The 16,898-nt window shown below is 37.7% G+C and overlaps 1 protein-coding gene across 1 annotated transcript in view; it reads left to right on the top strand.

The window, feature by feature from the left end:
- The window catches only part of LOC129775645 (paired box protein Pax-1), a 122,122-nt gene extending 106,400 nt beyond the window's left edge, over positions 1 to 15,722 (top strand). Inside the window, exon 2 of the mRNA XM_055780628.1 lies at positions 6,308 to 15,722. Coding sequence (XP_055636603.1) covers positions 6,308 to 7,185 — 878 coding nt within the window. The 3' untranslated portion in view covers positions 7,186 to 15,722. The remainder of the gene's footprint in view (positions 1 to 6,307) is intronic.
- Positions 15,723 to 16,898: the final 1,176 nt, after the last annotated feature.

Raw genomic sequence — 16,898 nt, forward strand, 5'->3', positions numbered from 1 at the left:
CCGTTCGGCCTAGTTACCCTTGCGGAGCAATCAGTGAATGCGACCAACAGGGAACTGGAGACCTGCACGGTTCGAGTGAGACTTTGCCTTTTCCTTAACTTGTCCTCCTTTGTTACGTCCACGATGCCGATGCCGTACAACCACACGGGTTTACGGTTTGAAAGAAAATAAGATATTTTTTGGGTTCCGCGTGTTTTATACTCTAGCGGTACACACTCACAGGATAGAGACAAATCGGCAGACTCAGCCAGAGGGCCGAGTCCAACGAGACGAACGAATGAGCGTTAAAAGGGAGCGATGGCAAAAAAATACATTAGTGGCGAATGAACTTCAAAGTTCAAAGCCTCTTAAAAACAAAGAAAGAAAGAAAAATACATTCATTACGATTTGTTCGCTCGTTGGATTCACATGCAGGCTAAAAAGGGTCCTTTTCAGGATCACAAAATTATGTTCAATCTAAAGAGTTTATTGTTTTGTTATCACTCGATATCCCCATCTTGTTCGGCTAAACCTTTCTGTTTTGCGATTGCATTTGCCACTCGCCACAGCTTTCACAGTTGGAAAATTTCTTCCCATACAGCTTGTGACATATTTTACAGTAAATTACATTCAATGGCACGTCGCATTACCACCACTCAGTATCGGATTGGAGGTAATTTTAACCTGTAATTGAACATTTGCTATGACAGTGGTACAGTGTCGACTTTCAATGTGGGGTCATAATTTGGACCCCGAACTCTATGTTTACAAAAATGTCCAACTAAATATGTCGCATTACAGGTCCGTCCAATTAGCTAAATGTCGAGATAAGTGTAAATAACTGTACTTTCAATCTAGAAGCAATTTAAGAATTGGTGAAAATCAATAAGCTCAGAACAACTGCCAAATTCACATACTCATCATATCCTGGCAAACAAATTATGAAAAATACCAATTTGTGTTTTATTATTATTTTGGATATTGTTTTAGAAAGCATTGAACTGTATTTCCTAAACTCTTTTTTGGGAGGTTTAATGGCCCTGAAAAGCGCCTTGTTTTATGGAATAGTTCCAATTTAGAAAACTTAGTACTCGTGGTTTTGAAAAAAACCATTTCGAACGCCCTCGATGCCGCCTTGTTCTGGATTTGTTCTGGATCAAAGCAGTTTGTATAAAGAACAAACTTTTTTCTTCTGCTACCTGATGCCGTTTTGCGATTGCGTTTGCCACTCGCCACTCGCTGCAACTGCCTGTTGTCTTGATGTCCACCGAACCGAATGTGTTCTGTTCCGAATGCGGGTTTTCTTATCGTCCCGAGCAGCTTTGTCAGCTAACTCGATCACTTCGGCGGCCGAAACTATATAACGCCGGCTAGGTGGACTGGTGCACTGGTACTAACGTGCTCGGCCTAGCAACCCTTGCGGGGAACTCCAGATCAACACGGTTCGAGCGGGATTTTGCCTTTCCCTTCATTTTCCTCCTTTACCATGTCCAGACATGGCTGCTTGGGTTGGTTTGTTGATGTGTTCTGATGCTAAACGATGTGGTGTACGGCTTGAATGAGAATGATCGTTACGGCAGCGGAGCGGGGATTTTTAAGCTGACTGGCTGGTAGAGAATTACGCATGTGTGAGACTGCGACCAATGTTTCGTTCATTTTTTTCTTTTTCCTTTCCAATCGTGCTTCATTCTATTTCGCTGCTGCTCTGGTTGCCCGTTTTGGTCGGTACGATTTGAGGAGCACAAAATTATTCAATTATTTATCTCGAGAAAAATGAAATGTTATTCGTTATGATAGATGCGTAGATATATTTCCTATCAATCGATGCAAAAACCTTTGCGTTCTATTGAGAAATGCTCGAGTTATAAGCGTTCCAAATCTTGCATTTTTTCCTACTTGTTCAGTGCCTAGATTTCCATTTCACCCCCTATATCTTCCGGTTAGACGTAGTCCTACGTCAAAATATAAAAATATACCGCTCCCTATCTTTAAGCATGCAAACATTAAAAAGCATATACAATCAATATATACAAAAACAAAAACCAATTTGTTTCCAGTTGTGATATTTTTGGAAGAAGGCTAGCTCATTGGCTCCAGTTTGATATGCCGATGATTTGAATCAGTCCTGTGGTTAAAATGTTATGATTTTTTGAAAAAAGGCATTTCGGGAAAAAAAATATTTTTGGGACCATCGGACAACTTTGAAAAACCATAAACGATCAAAATCACACTTCTGATTTTTGGATATGATTTGTAAAAAATCAGCTCTCAAGCTTCCAAGAAAAAAAAATATAAAAATATATAGCGCTCCGAAGCTATGTAAACTATAAAAACAAAAATTAATCAATAATTACGAGAAAAAAAACCCAGTTTGCTAGTGCAATATTTTCCCAAAGACTTTTTTTTAAAATTAATTATCTTTAATATGATATGTCGATCATCTGAATCGGTCCAGTAGTTCGAAAGTAATGAATTTTGAATGATTTTAATGAAAAAAAAAAGATTTTTCGGTACCACCCTAAAACGGAAGAGGATGCCATAATGAAAAAATAAAAAAAAATACTGTTAAATATTTTTCGACTACAACTTTTCACGAAAATCTGAGAACCAGAACTCATATTTACTGAATTTTACTCACTTTACCAAACTTTAAAATTGGTAAGTAATTTAAACGGGTCTATGCCCCAAACTAGTTTGAGAATCCCTGTTGTATATCATATATCATATAACAATGCTCCATGATATGCATTTGAAATCTTTAAACACTTCCGTTATTTGTCTTATGTACAATTTCGTATATACACCCAAAATAAAAATTTCACAAATTTTTAGCATCCTCATACATTACAATAAATGAGCTTAAAGGTTTCATTAAATGTGCTATCCGCCAATACTGGTCACCATTTACTCAAGCAAAAGGCAAGTTTGTGTATAATACCGTTCTGAATCATATTTCGGACGCTTAAGGCATATGATGCATATGAACAGATCTAAACTTTATGCACTGGTATTATATGGTTGATATTTTCAATAAATTAGTTCAATATGCATTTAAGCTTTCTACTTTGGTACCTATTTTATTGAAAACATGAAAAAAATCATCGAATAAAATGCTTTTCAAATGAAGCGAATAAGAATCAAACTTCGGACACTAAATCAAATTTCGGACAGATTGAATTCAAATTTCGGACACTTTATTTTGTAATTTTTTGGACGAAAATCACATTACACTTGATTATATTTTAAAATCAACTGCGACTCACTTACCATGCAATCCCAGGAAACTGTTAACGGTGATGAAAACTGTTGAAACACGGAAGAAATTTGATAATTTATTTTACGTTCTCACGCTAAGCAAACGTCAAACACAACCGATAATGAGTAGTGTTGTCAGATTTGAAATGATAATGAAACCAAGGGATTACTCTGAAGAAGCAATTGTGATATTAATTTTATAGTTAAGTCATCAGTGCATTAAGTCTTCCAAGATATTAGAACAAAGTGTCCGAAATATGATTCAGAACGGTATATATGCCAGAGCAATATAAGAGAGACAAAAAGAGACACTGTGCGAATAAACACTCATTCACGATAAAATAATCTCTTTTTTACTCTCAAAAAACACTTTCCGTATTTTCCGAGAGTATCTTCTTCTTCTTCAATGGCACTAACGTTCCTAGAGGAACTTCGCCGTCTCAACGTAGTATTACTTGCGTCATTTTTATTAGTACTTAGTTGAGATTTCTATGCCAAATAACACGCCTTGAATGCATTCAGTTTCTCCACCAAAACGACTGAACAGTCAGTCGGGCGTTTAGTCGCTATCTCCCTCTACCGTCTCGACTATATCATTTCATTCTTCCCAGTCAAATTGTCCTCATTGCATTTTGAAGTGACTTCCCCCAAAACGAATTCGTTCCTCTCTTTCTCTCTCCCATGCACGTGTGTATGCATCGATGTTTGAGTTCAGCGTGGTTTGACATACGCTACAGGTGAGCTAGATTCTTTTGTATCATACACGAAAATTACTCACACGTATAAAATAGCGTCACTGTGTGTACGCTGTTTTGCACGCTAATACTGACGCGAGGACCTTTATACTACCCATGTTTGCATAGGAAACGTAATCACCAACACCATTAGTGTTGGAAAAACGCATTTTTGTTGTCTTTGGCCTACAAGCATAACCATGCAAATTTCCAATGAAATAATATGTCCATTCGAAGGATATTATCGGCAAAAAGAGGGCCTAGATGATTTTGCGGTTTATAACATATTTTTCCCATTTGGAAAACGCTTGCGTCTATTTATGCGGACAATCAATCGTTTCAATGAACATTTGTTCGCATAGCTAGACGTAATCACCAGGTTGCTTTGTCTATAGTGGAAGCATTTACCTTTCCGATAATAGTCAAAAAGTCTCCGTCGATAGTTTCGGTTATTGTCGGATAACATCAAATTGGTTTGGAAGAAATTCCAATCGACCAACCATCACATGAAGAAATTGAAGATATTGACAAAAAATTACTGAAAAATGTTTTAAAGCCTTCATTCAATTTCATTGACCAGCTTCAGCTACAAAAATCATAAAAGGATTTTATAATTAAAAAAGTTTTGGCTCTAATACCGATAGATATATATAACTATTGGATAATTTTGCCAGGGACTCAATTAGATTAAAATTTTAAGATTAGTATTAGATTAGTAAATAAAGAATAAAACATTAAATAAGTTTTTAAAAAATATCGATGTGTTTTATTGAACTTGGGTTAAGTATTCAGATGTTCGAAAAATAAATTAAACAGTTGAAATTTGCAGTAAAATTTTTATACAACAACTGTCTAAATCGTAAATCTTCGGCTTGATACCATTTATACTGAAGAAGTATTGTTTATATTGATAACGCACGATAAAATAGGCTGTTCATTTTTGTAAAAAATGGCAAATTAAACTGACTGGTTATTTAAAGTATGATTTTTTTACTTACACTAACGTTATGAGTAAATGTTGAGTATGTTGGAATATTCGATGTAGAATTTGATGAGTGATAATGCTAAGAATCAACATAATATATATTTTACTACTGATTTGATTGTTACATTATTTACTTGAAAATTTAAATGCAGAAATTGAAGTAGTTACAACATAAAAACGCATGAACGTAGAGACGCAATTTCGTTTTTTATGTTGTAACTACTTCAATTTCTGCGAGAATAGTAATTATATGAGCAGCGATTCAATGGTTTCTTATATTCATCTATTAGGAAACACTAAGTAATAAGACACTATGTTAACAGGCATGTTTAGACTCTACAAAGAATGTGATTCAAATGTAGATTTTGCTTATAGCACATAATACTGATAATTTTTGATTTTCGAATGATGTATGATAGCTGTATGGAACTACGTCTGTTATGCGGACAAACAGTGATTTTTCGGAAACGTTTTTTTCAAAATTGCTCAAATGTTTACGAACAAAAAATGTTTGTTTGCATGTTGAGCATACGTATTACATTGTGTAGAATGCGTTTTCGCGAGAAAAAAGCTTCAAGCACACTAAAATGGGCTTTTGCTTGCTCCAAATGAACAAATAATGAACAAATAAACAGCGAAAAAGTCGATTTTGTTCATTTTGTCGTTTACGTCTCCTATACAAACATGAGCAGTACAAGTGTTCACCAGTGTCGTATAAATATGTTTAAATTGACGAGGCCAGTCAACTGTGGGTCAATGTGTACATCTCGGAACGTTTCAAACATAACTCGGTGGAAATTTCGTAGGAAATCAAATCTCCTAATGGTTTGAATCAAATAATAACACTCTGAATCTTTTCGATAAGTGTTGGGTCTTTTGCCCACGTCATCAGATCGTTCCATAAATCAATAATCATAAGTAATCAAATAGAACATATCGCTCAGTTGTTCAATACTAAAGTAACTAAGCACCCAGCGTCTCTGTCAGCGACATATTGTGGAACGCGTGAAAGTGTCCACTCTGAGTATCATCTAGAATTCCACGGAACACGAATGTTTTTCTCTTCTTCTCGCGAACCTGAAACCGCATTTTATTTCCCAAGCACTCTTCCATACAGTGGAAATCTATTTTTCTCCCAGCGAACGCATGTTTTGTAAACAATCTTGTCACAACACCAGCAGGAACGCATGTTCCGTCATTCGTTCGTACGCGAACTCACTAACCTAGAATCGCGTGGTTTCGTGTTACCTCGCTTGCTCCACACTAACTTCCGCACTACACACCGTTGTTTGTTTTGCAGAATAGATTTTCATGCTAATTTTCCCCTTTTCTCTTGTATTTTTCCCGTTTCCAGAGAACCAAGCCCAACAGTACGGGGAGGTGAACCAGCTGGGTGGAGTGTTCGTGAATGGGCGACCGCTCCCCAACAGTACCCGCATGCGGATCGTCGAGCTCGCCCGACTCGGCATCCGTCCGTGTGACATCTCGCGCCAGCTGCGGGTCAGCCACGGGTGCGTTTCGAAGATCCTCGCCCGGTACCACGAGACCGGATCGATCCTGCCGGGAGCGATCGGTGGTTCGAAGCCACGCGTCACCACCCCCAAAGTGGTGACGTACATCCGCGAGCTGAAGCAGAAAGATCCGGGAATTTTCGCGTGGGAAATTCGCGACCGGTTGCTGTCAGATGGGGTGTGCGACAAAAACAACGTCCCCAGCGTCAGTTCGATCTCGAGAATCCTCCGGAATAAGCTGGGCAACATTACGCACCATCACACCGGAAGCCACACCCCACACACTCCTCACCTCTACAACTCCATCTATCCCTCGTACCCGTACACGACAAACTCGCTCAAATCAGAACTATCCTGCGGGGGAAGCCCATCGCCACCGACCGGCGTAACCCCGATGCGATCACCCCACCCCCACTGCTGGCCATCGTCCCACTCGGTGACGGACATCCTGGCGAACGTGCACCACCAAGCGGCGGTGGCCGCCCTCCGCAACAGCGGAAACATCCCGGCGTCGTCCCAGTGTCACACCACACCCCCACCGCCCTCGCTGGGGGCGGTCATGCCGAACATGGGAGCCGCCAACAACATGCAGCAGCATCACCACCACCACCAGATGCAGGACAGTGCCGCCCACCAGTCGCCTAACTCGTACAACTACTACATGTATCTGCAGAGCGGCGGAATGCACCACGGCGGACTGGCCAGCGCTTCCGGCTTATAGGAGCCACAGGGTCTGCTCGCCCGCACCAGCGGTGTGCTGTACTAGGGGTCCCCGAGCAAAAGTATAGCACCCGAAGCTGTTCAGTTTTTAGTGTGTAGATATGTAAGAACCTCTAGGTTTCATTGTTTTCATTTTTCTTTTGTTCGAAATTTTTGTTCGTATTAGGAACGTAAATAGCAATTTCTAGCGGAATAAGAATACTTGCTGGTTAGAAATACGTGGAGTTGGAGGAGTTGATTGAAACGGAGCGAGAGTGATTAGACGCTAATATCGAACCAGTGCAATACGAATGTAATATTCAATACTGAATTTTTGTTTTCATGCGACAAAATATGGAACATCTCTTTTTCTGCTCCGCATCGATGTCGATTAACATCCCACAATGGGATATCTCTTAGAAATCGAAGCAACCCGTGAACGATTGTTGTGATTATTTTGATCGAGACAAATGGAGTGCTTTCTATCCAGGTTATCTTCTAAATTTATTCCTCGAAGCTACACATTCCGGGGGTAGTGATGTCGGATTTTTGAAATTAATCGTTAGTCAACAAATCGAATATTTTTCAACTGTTTGTTATTCGATAAGACTAATCGTCTCAAAATAATCGATTAACCGATTGATCGCCACACCGAGAGAAATAATTTGTTTGACTAATATTACTCATTTGCTAGAATGTTTTTGCAGTTATAATTATTTGTACTAGTGTTGCTGTTTGGTTTACCAACGTGTCTAAAACATTTCTTCGTCGGCCGTAAAAATGAAAAACGAACTATGGATCGTGCAACAAACTCTACCGGAAACAATGTCAACTCATATTGAAATGAAAATATGATAATTTAAGTTAACTTCTTCGTATCAAACATGTATTCTATGTAATAGGATATCGCGATCCTTTTCAATTGGTAAACAAATTTTGAGTATCGTGAAATTCATAGAAAAATTATTAAGAATCAGCGGATTCACGGATATTTTCATTAATGGTGTCAATATTGGGGGCAGCTGTCATTATGACGTTGATTTGAACCAAGTTTCCTACTCCAGCCCCTGAACATGATGTTTCCACCACCGTGCATTACCGTAGGCTGTAGATAACAATCTTGTAGCGCTTTACCTGATTTTCTCCAAATTCACACTCGTCTTTTGACATAGGACTATGTCTTTGATTTCTATATAGGGGGGTCACTCTACGAAAAATGTAACGATTTATTAAGAGTTTTCAAACGCATATTACTCAAAATGGTTATTGCGACATATGTTGTGTTATATATAATTAGACAGGAAATTCATCCAGATTTTTTTTTTTTTTTGCTTGAAACATGAACAGTAAATATAGTAAAAAAAGTTAACAATTTGACGATTTAATTGGGTATGTTTTCTTTCGATTGCACTATCCACTCGCTTCCTCCCCGACGCAACGAGCAATCTTTTTGCCTAAATTCGGGCGCTAGCTCATAATATGAGTTGAAGCGTAAAATGAATTATTCTCCATTTACCGATAATAGGCATTAATTTTATATCATATTGTATGTTGTCCAATCAATTTGTGCTCAATTCATGTTTTTATCGTGTAGGTCTCACTACTAACAATTTGTGTAATTGTGGTCCAGGATGTCACAATATCGAGTATGTTGTTTGGTTATGTAAAAATGCAATAAATGAATTTAAATGGCTGCTAATTTAGAAGATTGAAAGGGTATAACCACGTAAATCAGATTATGATAGCTTTAGTAGTCGTGATCTTACAGGGCTATAAAGTTATTACAAACAATGTTCCGGACAACGTGGTAACGAAGGAGATATTGCTATTTTTATCTATAATATATTTTTGTAGCCATAGATTGATTTGACTCTGGCTTATATTTATGTAGGTCTTAAATATTTAGACCTGTGTTTAAAAATGATACATGATGACTCTTTGTCTTCTTCTGCATGATTGAATAAACAGAAGAAAAGGGTAGTAATGGCTTTAATGGTATTTTTGTGTACATTTTTGAACAGAATGCGGTACCGAATTGTATCACGTTATGTCATCTAACCCGTTTAATGGATAAAAGACATACAGGAAACGGTTTTTCCGGGGCATCCATTTGATGTATCAAAAGAGAAAAAAATACAAATTTTGAACATTGAAAACTCAATTTAAATGCAATTACTACACACAATCACAGTCCTATGTCAAGATCCCGTCCGTGCCCCTAGGCTCAGACCCATCAACTTTTTTTGATTAAAGACCTCAAACTTCGATTTGTCAGTCCACAAAACACGTTTCCAGAAATATACCGACTTGTTGAGATATATTTTTTTGCTAACTCTAGCCGTGCTTTTTTATTTTTGGGACTAACGTATGGTAGTTTACGAGCGAACTTGCTCTGCAATCTATGTTCCCTGATCCTGCGGCTAATTGTACGCTCGGTCCGATACTGAAAGCCGATGGATCTTTTTTATGTCTCGGATCATCATTGAATCAGTGCGACGGTGTTTTTTACGCACACCCGTCCTCTGCCCAAATTTCCTGTACAGCACCACGACTGATACTATATTTTACAGCAATTTCCCGTTGCGATAGATTGTCTTTTTCCACCTAATTTCGGATGGGAACTGAAATTGGTTTACCAGCCAGCCATTTCTTCAAGCTCTAACACTCTTTTCAAGGATAGGCAAATGAAGCACAGCTTCAATCGAACGTAAATGTCGCGTACAAATAGTTTTGACATAAGGCAACACCAATAACAAGGGATGCGTTAATGTTCTGTTACGAGATATTGTGTAATTTTCCAGTGGATTTTTTTCATCCACGTCATACCTGTTTTAACCAAAAATTACCAAATTTGCATAGAGTTTAAAAAATTGCGAATTGCGAATAAAATTGGAATTATCCAATGCTGTTCAATAACGGCTCATATGAGCTTCCATTTGAGGTTACCTTAATTATCATCCACATATTGCTAATCATTCAGCTATGAAAAAGTTTATGAATAAGGGTGGATTTTTTGACATAGGACTACGTCTTTCATTTCTGTACCGGGGTGTAAGTTCAAAGTTTCGAAAACGAGAGAGTGACACTTGGAGTGCAAGGTTTTGAACGTTAATACCTCTCTACCGGCTGAACAAAGTGATTATTATCATTCGAAAGATAAAATGTCAATGTGTTATATGACTGTCACTTATTGGTCCAAAAAATCGCTTCAATAGCCTAAAAATTGCTTTGAAAACAGGCTGTTGTAATCATAACAATCTAGCTCATTGATGATGATTACTTTTGTGGTGGTTCCGATGTTCCCAAACACGGATGCAACATCACCTGGAGCACCTGGAGAAACCGTCATCGTGAATACATGTAGGCTGTAATTCCTTTTACTCGCTTGTAAATACGCTCGAGCAAAGAAAGATTTGCGCATTCGGTTCCCGTGATGCAATCGTATCAGAGAGCAGGGTTGCCACATATACAGAATATTCTGTATTTTACAGATTTTTCGCCAAATTTCAGATACAGAATCTGTATATACAGAATTACAAATCTTCAGCGATGATATAGATTTTGCTTTTAAATTCATAGATAGCTTGATTTATAAAAATCAAAAATCATTGAGCGAAATCTTGAGCGATTTAAAGAGCTCAAACTATTCTTTTCGTTCCATGTTAAGTATGACCATAACCAATCCGCCAAAAATGACTCATTTAAACGATCCTACGACAAAACCGATTATGAAGTTTCTAAACTTTATTCTTCTGCTCTTTAATAACGTCAATTACACTTTTCAATCGTGAAACGCTTCAGTGATGTTGACCTTGATGTGAAAATTTTTGAAGACTTTCAGAAGAAGCCTGAGGATGTTTACAATGATATCGATGCAGGAAGGGACTGAAAAAAGATTAAATGCAGCTAGGAAACTGACCTTCAAATCAATTTGTCGTGTCTCCTATATTGAACTCGTGAAACAGATTTCAAGCGATTTGATTTCAGAGATCTGGTTATCGAAACTGCGGCCTTGATAAAATAAATTTTCAAGTTACTAAACCTTAATGTTTTGCGTCAGTTTCCTCAGTGCGTTAAGCAGGTAACAGACAAGACTTGGATAACGAATTCAGGCTACTCTGGAGGAATTTTATAGGGCAAAAAATGAGTGACTGAGATATAACTTGGTCCTAACTGTTGGATGTCAACAGATGAGGAATTTTGTATCCATTGCTAAGGTCGTTTGTAAGACAGTTTTTGATAACATTCATAAGTGTGTGTTGAGCGAATATTTTCACTTTACAATGCCAACAAAAAAAAAGTCCGGAAATCGGCTGGCACCCACAATTATTGACTCTATTTTGAAAGCGAAGAACTATGTATTGGCTCAATGCGGAGCTTCAAGGACGAAATTGACGAAACATTTGAAGGCAAAGTTCAACAAAACTTTGGACCGCGTGGAGTGGTCATGAAAACTCTCGTGTATTATTCTCACGAGAACAAAACAGATTTATGTAAATAAATTTCATCAGTGGCTTTTGCAAAACCACGCTAACCCAACGGTTCTTTTCTGGGCCACCAACAAGTTCGAAATAATTGAATTTCATGTTAATAACAATTCCATACTCATACTCATCCACTAACACACAAGAAAAATTTCAGCAATCTTATAAAAATAATTATTCATTCATTAATGGAGAATTGATTAAGTTTCAATTTCAAACAAATGGGTACAGAGCCAGCGGTAGTCCTACGTCTACCTTGCGGTTATATCATAGATATCACCCACTTCTAGTTTTTTGTTGCGGGTCACTATATAACGCAACTCGGAACAAATGTGTGAAAACGTTGTGAAAAGTCCGATTTTAAGTTGATGCGTTTCTTTGTTTTTGGGATTTTTTCAAAATTACATAACTTTTGAACTACTCGACCGATTCGGATGATTGACATATCAAATTAAAGTCAATGCGCTAGTCATTGGAAAAAATACTGCACTTGCAGTATTAGATAGATAGAGAGGGTGCGCTATATTTTTTAAAAATATTTATTTTGAAAGCTGAGGTTTTTTACATAACATATCCGAAAATCAGAGAGGCGTTTTTTTCCATTTTTAAGTTTTGAGTTTTCAATGCTAAGCAAGAATGACTTTTGTTGATTCATAACTCTTGAGCTACTGAACCGATTGGGATGATTGACATATCAAATTGAAGTCAATAAGTCAGTATTTTTCCAAAAAAAATTTACACTTGAAACAAAATTGGATGTCAATTTCGTAAATATTGATTGTATTTCGTTTTTATGGTTTCATGGTTAAAGATAGAGAGCGCTATATTTTTTTTTATAATTTTCTTTAAAGCTGAGGTTTGTTACATAACATGTCCAAAAATCAGAGTGTTTTTTTTTCGTTTTTGACTTATTTTTTGTCAAAAAAGAACAGCTAATTGGCTTCAATTTGATATGTCGGTTCAGTAGTTCAAAAGTCATGGATTTTAGAAAAAAGGCATTCTTGGAAAGTGGGGAAAAATTGATTTTTCGGACCAATCTAAAATGAAAATGGTTGATGAAACAAAATGACAATTGTACGCTGACCTCTAGCGGCGACATTTGAGTTTGGGACCCAAATTTTTATTCATCTGATTAGCCGTAAGGCAGTTTTGAAATGTTGAAATTTGGATGGAAAGTATTACATTATCGTATTTGGTTACTCTAAACCCGTAAACCTGACTTTTGCTTAACCATTTGTCTACACATAATTCCACTAATAATTCCACAAAAACTCACCATTATAATAAAGAATCATCATCAAGCACAGTTTCGTTTAAAATTTTCCCCAATTTGCGATGCCATACAAATGAAGCATAAATTTCTGCATAACTCAAGAGCTAATTAAGCAAATGGAACCAAATTTGACATGTTGAGGTTTTAGGGGGCAAGAAACGTTTCTACGTTGGTTCAATACTCCTACCACCTCTCTAAGGTGGGGCTGCTATACAAATGAATCCTAATTTCTGCATAACTCGAGAACTAATTAAGCAAATGGAACCAAACTTGGCATGTGGAGGTTTTAGGGGACAATAAAGGTTTCTAAGGTGGTTCAACACTCCTCCCCCTCTCTAAGGGGAGGGGGGGGGGTGGTGGCTACCATACAAATGAAGCATAAATTTCTGCATAAATCAAGAACTAATTAAACAAATGAAGCCAAATTTTACATGTGAAGGTTTAAAATGGCACGAAGCATTTCTATGGTGAATAGATACTCCTCCCTCTCTCTAAGGGGGGGCTGCCATGCAAATGAAGCATAAATTTCTGCATAACTCAAGCACTAATCAAGCAAACGGAATCAAATTTGGCATGTGGAGATTTTATAGGGCACAAAAAAAATGGTTTTAAGGTGGTTCAACACTCCTGCCACCTCTCTAAGGGAGGGAAACTGTTTGGCGGATCAGCTAGTTAAAATATAAAACTGTCTTCAGACATAATTTTCGTATGAGATTTTTTCACCACCTGCAAAAAAAAGTATTTTTTATTTACATAGAATACTAATTTGATACGGAGAAGTTAATATTCATTCATAATTTTCATTTTAAAAGCGTGTTCATTCCTCCTGAAAATTAAGTATAATCTTTGACGCTCCCCGATTTCGTAAAACGAAGCTCAATGCGGTCATCGGAAATGACGAATAACAAAGCAAAAGCTCACTTGTAGAAAGTATTCGATTAATCGAACGATTACCAGACATCACTATCCGTGGCCATCTTCGTTGGTGTATTGACAAGTTACATTGGTATTCCCTAATTATGTCAGAAATTCCCACCCAGCGAGCAAACGCATCAAGCGGAGCAGGGAGACCAGATTCGCAGAACGATGAGCACGCATCAACTGAAGAAAAAACAACAACAAACAATCGAAATACTCGGAATATACATCAACAACAACAAAGCAACCTACCGACAGTACAAATTTAAATGATAACTCAAAAATGATGCAGACCTATATTTCTGATAATGCGTTTAGATGTGAGGGACGAATTTGTATAGAGGAAACCGTAGTGCAAAACAGAATCCGAATCCGATGCTCAAATGCGATTTCTGCACCCGCCACAAATAAAACAACAAACAAACAAACAAAACGAAACAAATCAACAAATCAGATAAGAGAGCGAGTTTAAAGCAATATTTCACACTTAACCAAAAAAAAAAAAAGCAACACCGCATCGGGTCTCAAAACTGGATCGAGTAATACTAGCGAATCGTCTATTTTTAACAAACACTGTACGGAGAAACTAAAAACCGCAGAACGGAAAATAGATTAAATTAAACTATGCATAAAAACAAAGAGGTGTAAAGTATATCCCCAGATGTGTGCCTTTTTCTATAACATACAAACATTACAGAGAAGTAAACAAATCACAACACAGAACGATTTCTTTTTCCTCAACTTGCAAAACTTGTACATAACAGCAATAGCAATAATGGCAACCAGATAGAGAGAGAGAGAAAAAAAAATAACAGAACAACAACAGCAAAAACAGTCATACGCGTAGACCAAAGCAGATTTCCGCGACCGATCGGGGATCTGATCGTGAAGCGGCGAGCGTTGGAAACCGGACGCGCCCCAGAGCCCCCCATTTTTCATTCACACTTTTTTGTCGTTCGCTTCCTGGCCACTGACCAAGTGGCCACTTGGTTGCGCACGCGCGTTTTTTAACCGTTCATGGGGGCAAGTGGGAAACACGTAATTATACGTGACTTCTTCTCGCGCCTGCAGCGATCGTTGCAACGGCAGCAGCGAAAAAAAAACAAACAAACCAAACGCCATTAGTCTACGCGATTCTACGTGAATACAGCGATTTGCAATGTATCCAGCTTCATGCACCGCATGCCCAGTGCTCTGAGTTCAGTGCTGTCATCGAAAATTCCCGAAACCCTGAGCATTTTGTTAATATACATATTAGTTCAAAACATTGACACGGTGCACCCCAGAGTGCTGTCGTAATTTGTAAATTTGTGTATAATTGATAGAAAAGAAAACAAAAAAACACACAGAGAGAAAAGTGCAGAACAGAACGGAGCACACACACATACACGAGGAATGAGAGCTTGACGTAACCTGCAAACACAAACTAAAAACTACAAATGATGAAACACAAGTGAACGGAAACTATTAAAGTAACAGTCAACACTAAGAGTAGTAAGAGAATCTATTTTAAATAATCTAAATATATGATTTTAACAGAGGAGAAAAAAAACGAACGAAAATACAGAGAGAAAAAAAATAAAACAAATTGATAAGTAGGAAATTATCTAAGATGCAAATAGAGTTTAGAGTTGACGGGGAGGTGACTGTGTAAATTTGAGGGCGAAATGCCAAAATAAACATAACAAATGAAAGGTGAAAAAGGAATACAAAAAATGAGTGACGGAAAACACAGTTAAAGAAGTTGAGAGAGTTAGTGGAAAAAAAACATAACATTTTGAATGTTTTTGATACAATGTAATTTATATCTAATTTAGTTTAATGTGAATATATTCTAATTTAAGTATGTAACAGAATATGGCGAATACAAGAGAGCGCGATCTGTATCGATGAAAAACTGAACACCGCCCAGCGCACTGTTGTCCGTGCAGCTAAAACTATCCCAAAGCCAAACTAGATCGTGGAACCGTCGGTGACACTTTACTATTCACAATCAGGTGAACAAGTCTTTCAAAATCGATTGTTTGATGTACAATGAAATGAAGGATAACACCTCGTACTAATTTGTGGGACGGTGAAAAACTGATCGACTGAAATTTGACATTTTTGCATATGAAAAACTTGAACACCCCTCATTTTGTATGTGTATGTTTTCCCTCTCCTATTCAGTTGTAAAAATGGCGTCGAAGCTGTCGAGGTACAACGATTACCTCTTCACCATTTACACACCTTGCTCCATCGTTGGTTAATACTTATGACAGACATACAGCTGTACTTGCGTTGTACTTCGAAAATTGTATGTCTGTCACCATGTACAGCGCTAGAACCATGCAAGCAACTCGGTACAATCGCTGTACCTGTACCGACCTATTTTACCGCTGTACATGGCTACAGTTGTACTGTGCGCAGCGCCATAGACGATTAGTGGTGGGTAGCATTAACAAAACGAATCAAAACATTTGGTATACAATCTTTTCGTTGACTTTCTCTTGAGTTAATAACTCAGATTGGAAACATATTTGTTGTGTTCGATAGTTTAGACGTTAAATAAAAACATTTTTTATTGAAATATTGGTGAAAATACAATGCAATAAATTCAAACTTCTGATTGTCAGTCTGACATGCGGTACAATGTACAACCAAAGTATGTGTGTCATGCTATCGTGGTACCTGTACAACGCTGTACACGTACAGCGCTAGTACAGTTGTATGTCTGTCCATGGTATAAAGCTGATTTAGACGATGCCAGTCAGCGCTCTAGTTGAAGTATCCAGTGAATAGAGAACAGACAATCTGTTCAAGTTATGGGCACCTTACACGATCAAACTGATTGACAATAAGTGTCTTCAATATCGTGACAGCTAGGCTTTCGACATCCGATCTAACCTCAATCAATATTTTGCCACCTTACACGGTCAATATCGCCCTCAACCCGAGACAACGAAAATATCCGCGATGGCTAGTGGTGACATTCGAGTTTGGGATCCAAACTATTCTCCATCAGATTAGAAGGCTAAATTGCAATTTTCAATTGGTAAAATTTGAATGAAAATATCTACT

This window comes from Toxorhynchites rutilus, chromosome 1, assembly GCF_029784135.1.
Source record: "Toxorhynchites rutilus septentrionalis strain SRP chromosome 1, ASM2978413v1, whole genome shotgun sequence".
In the NCBI taxonomy this organism is placed as follows: domain Eukaryota; kingdom Metazoa; phylum Arthropoda; class Insecta; order Diptera; family Culicidae; genus Toxorhynchites; species Toxorhynchites rutilus.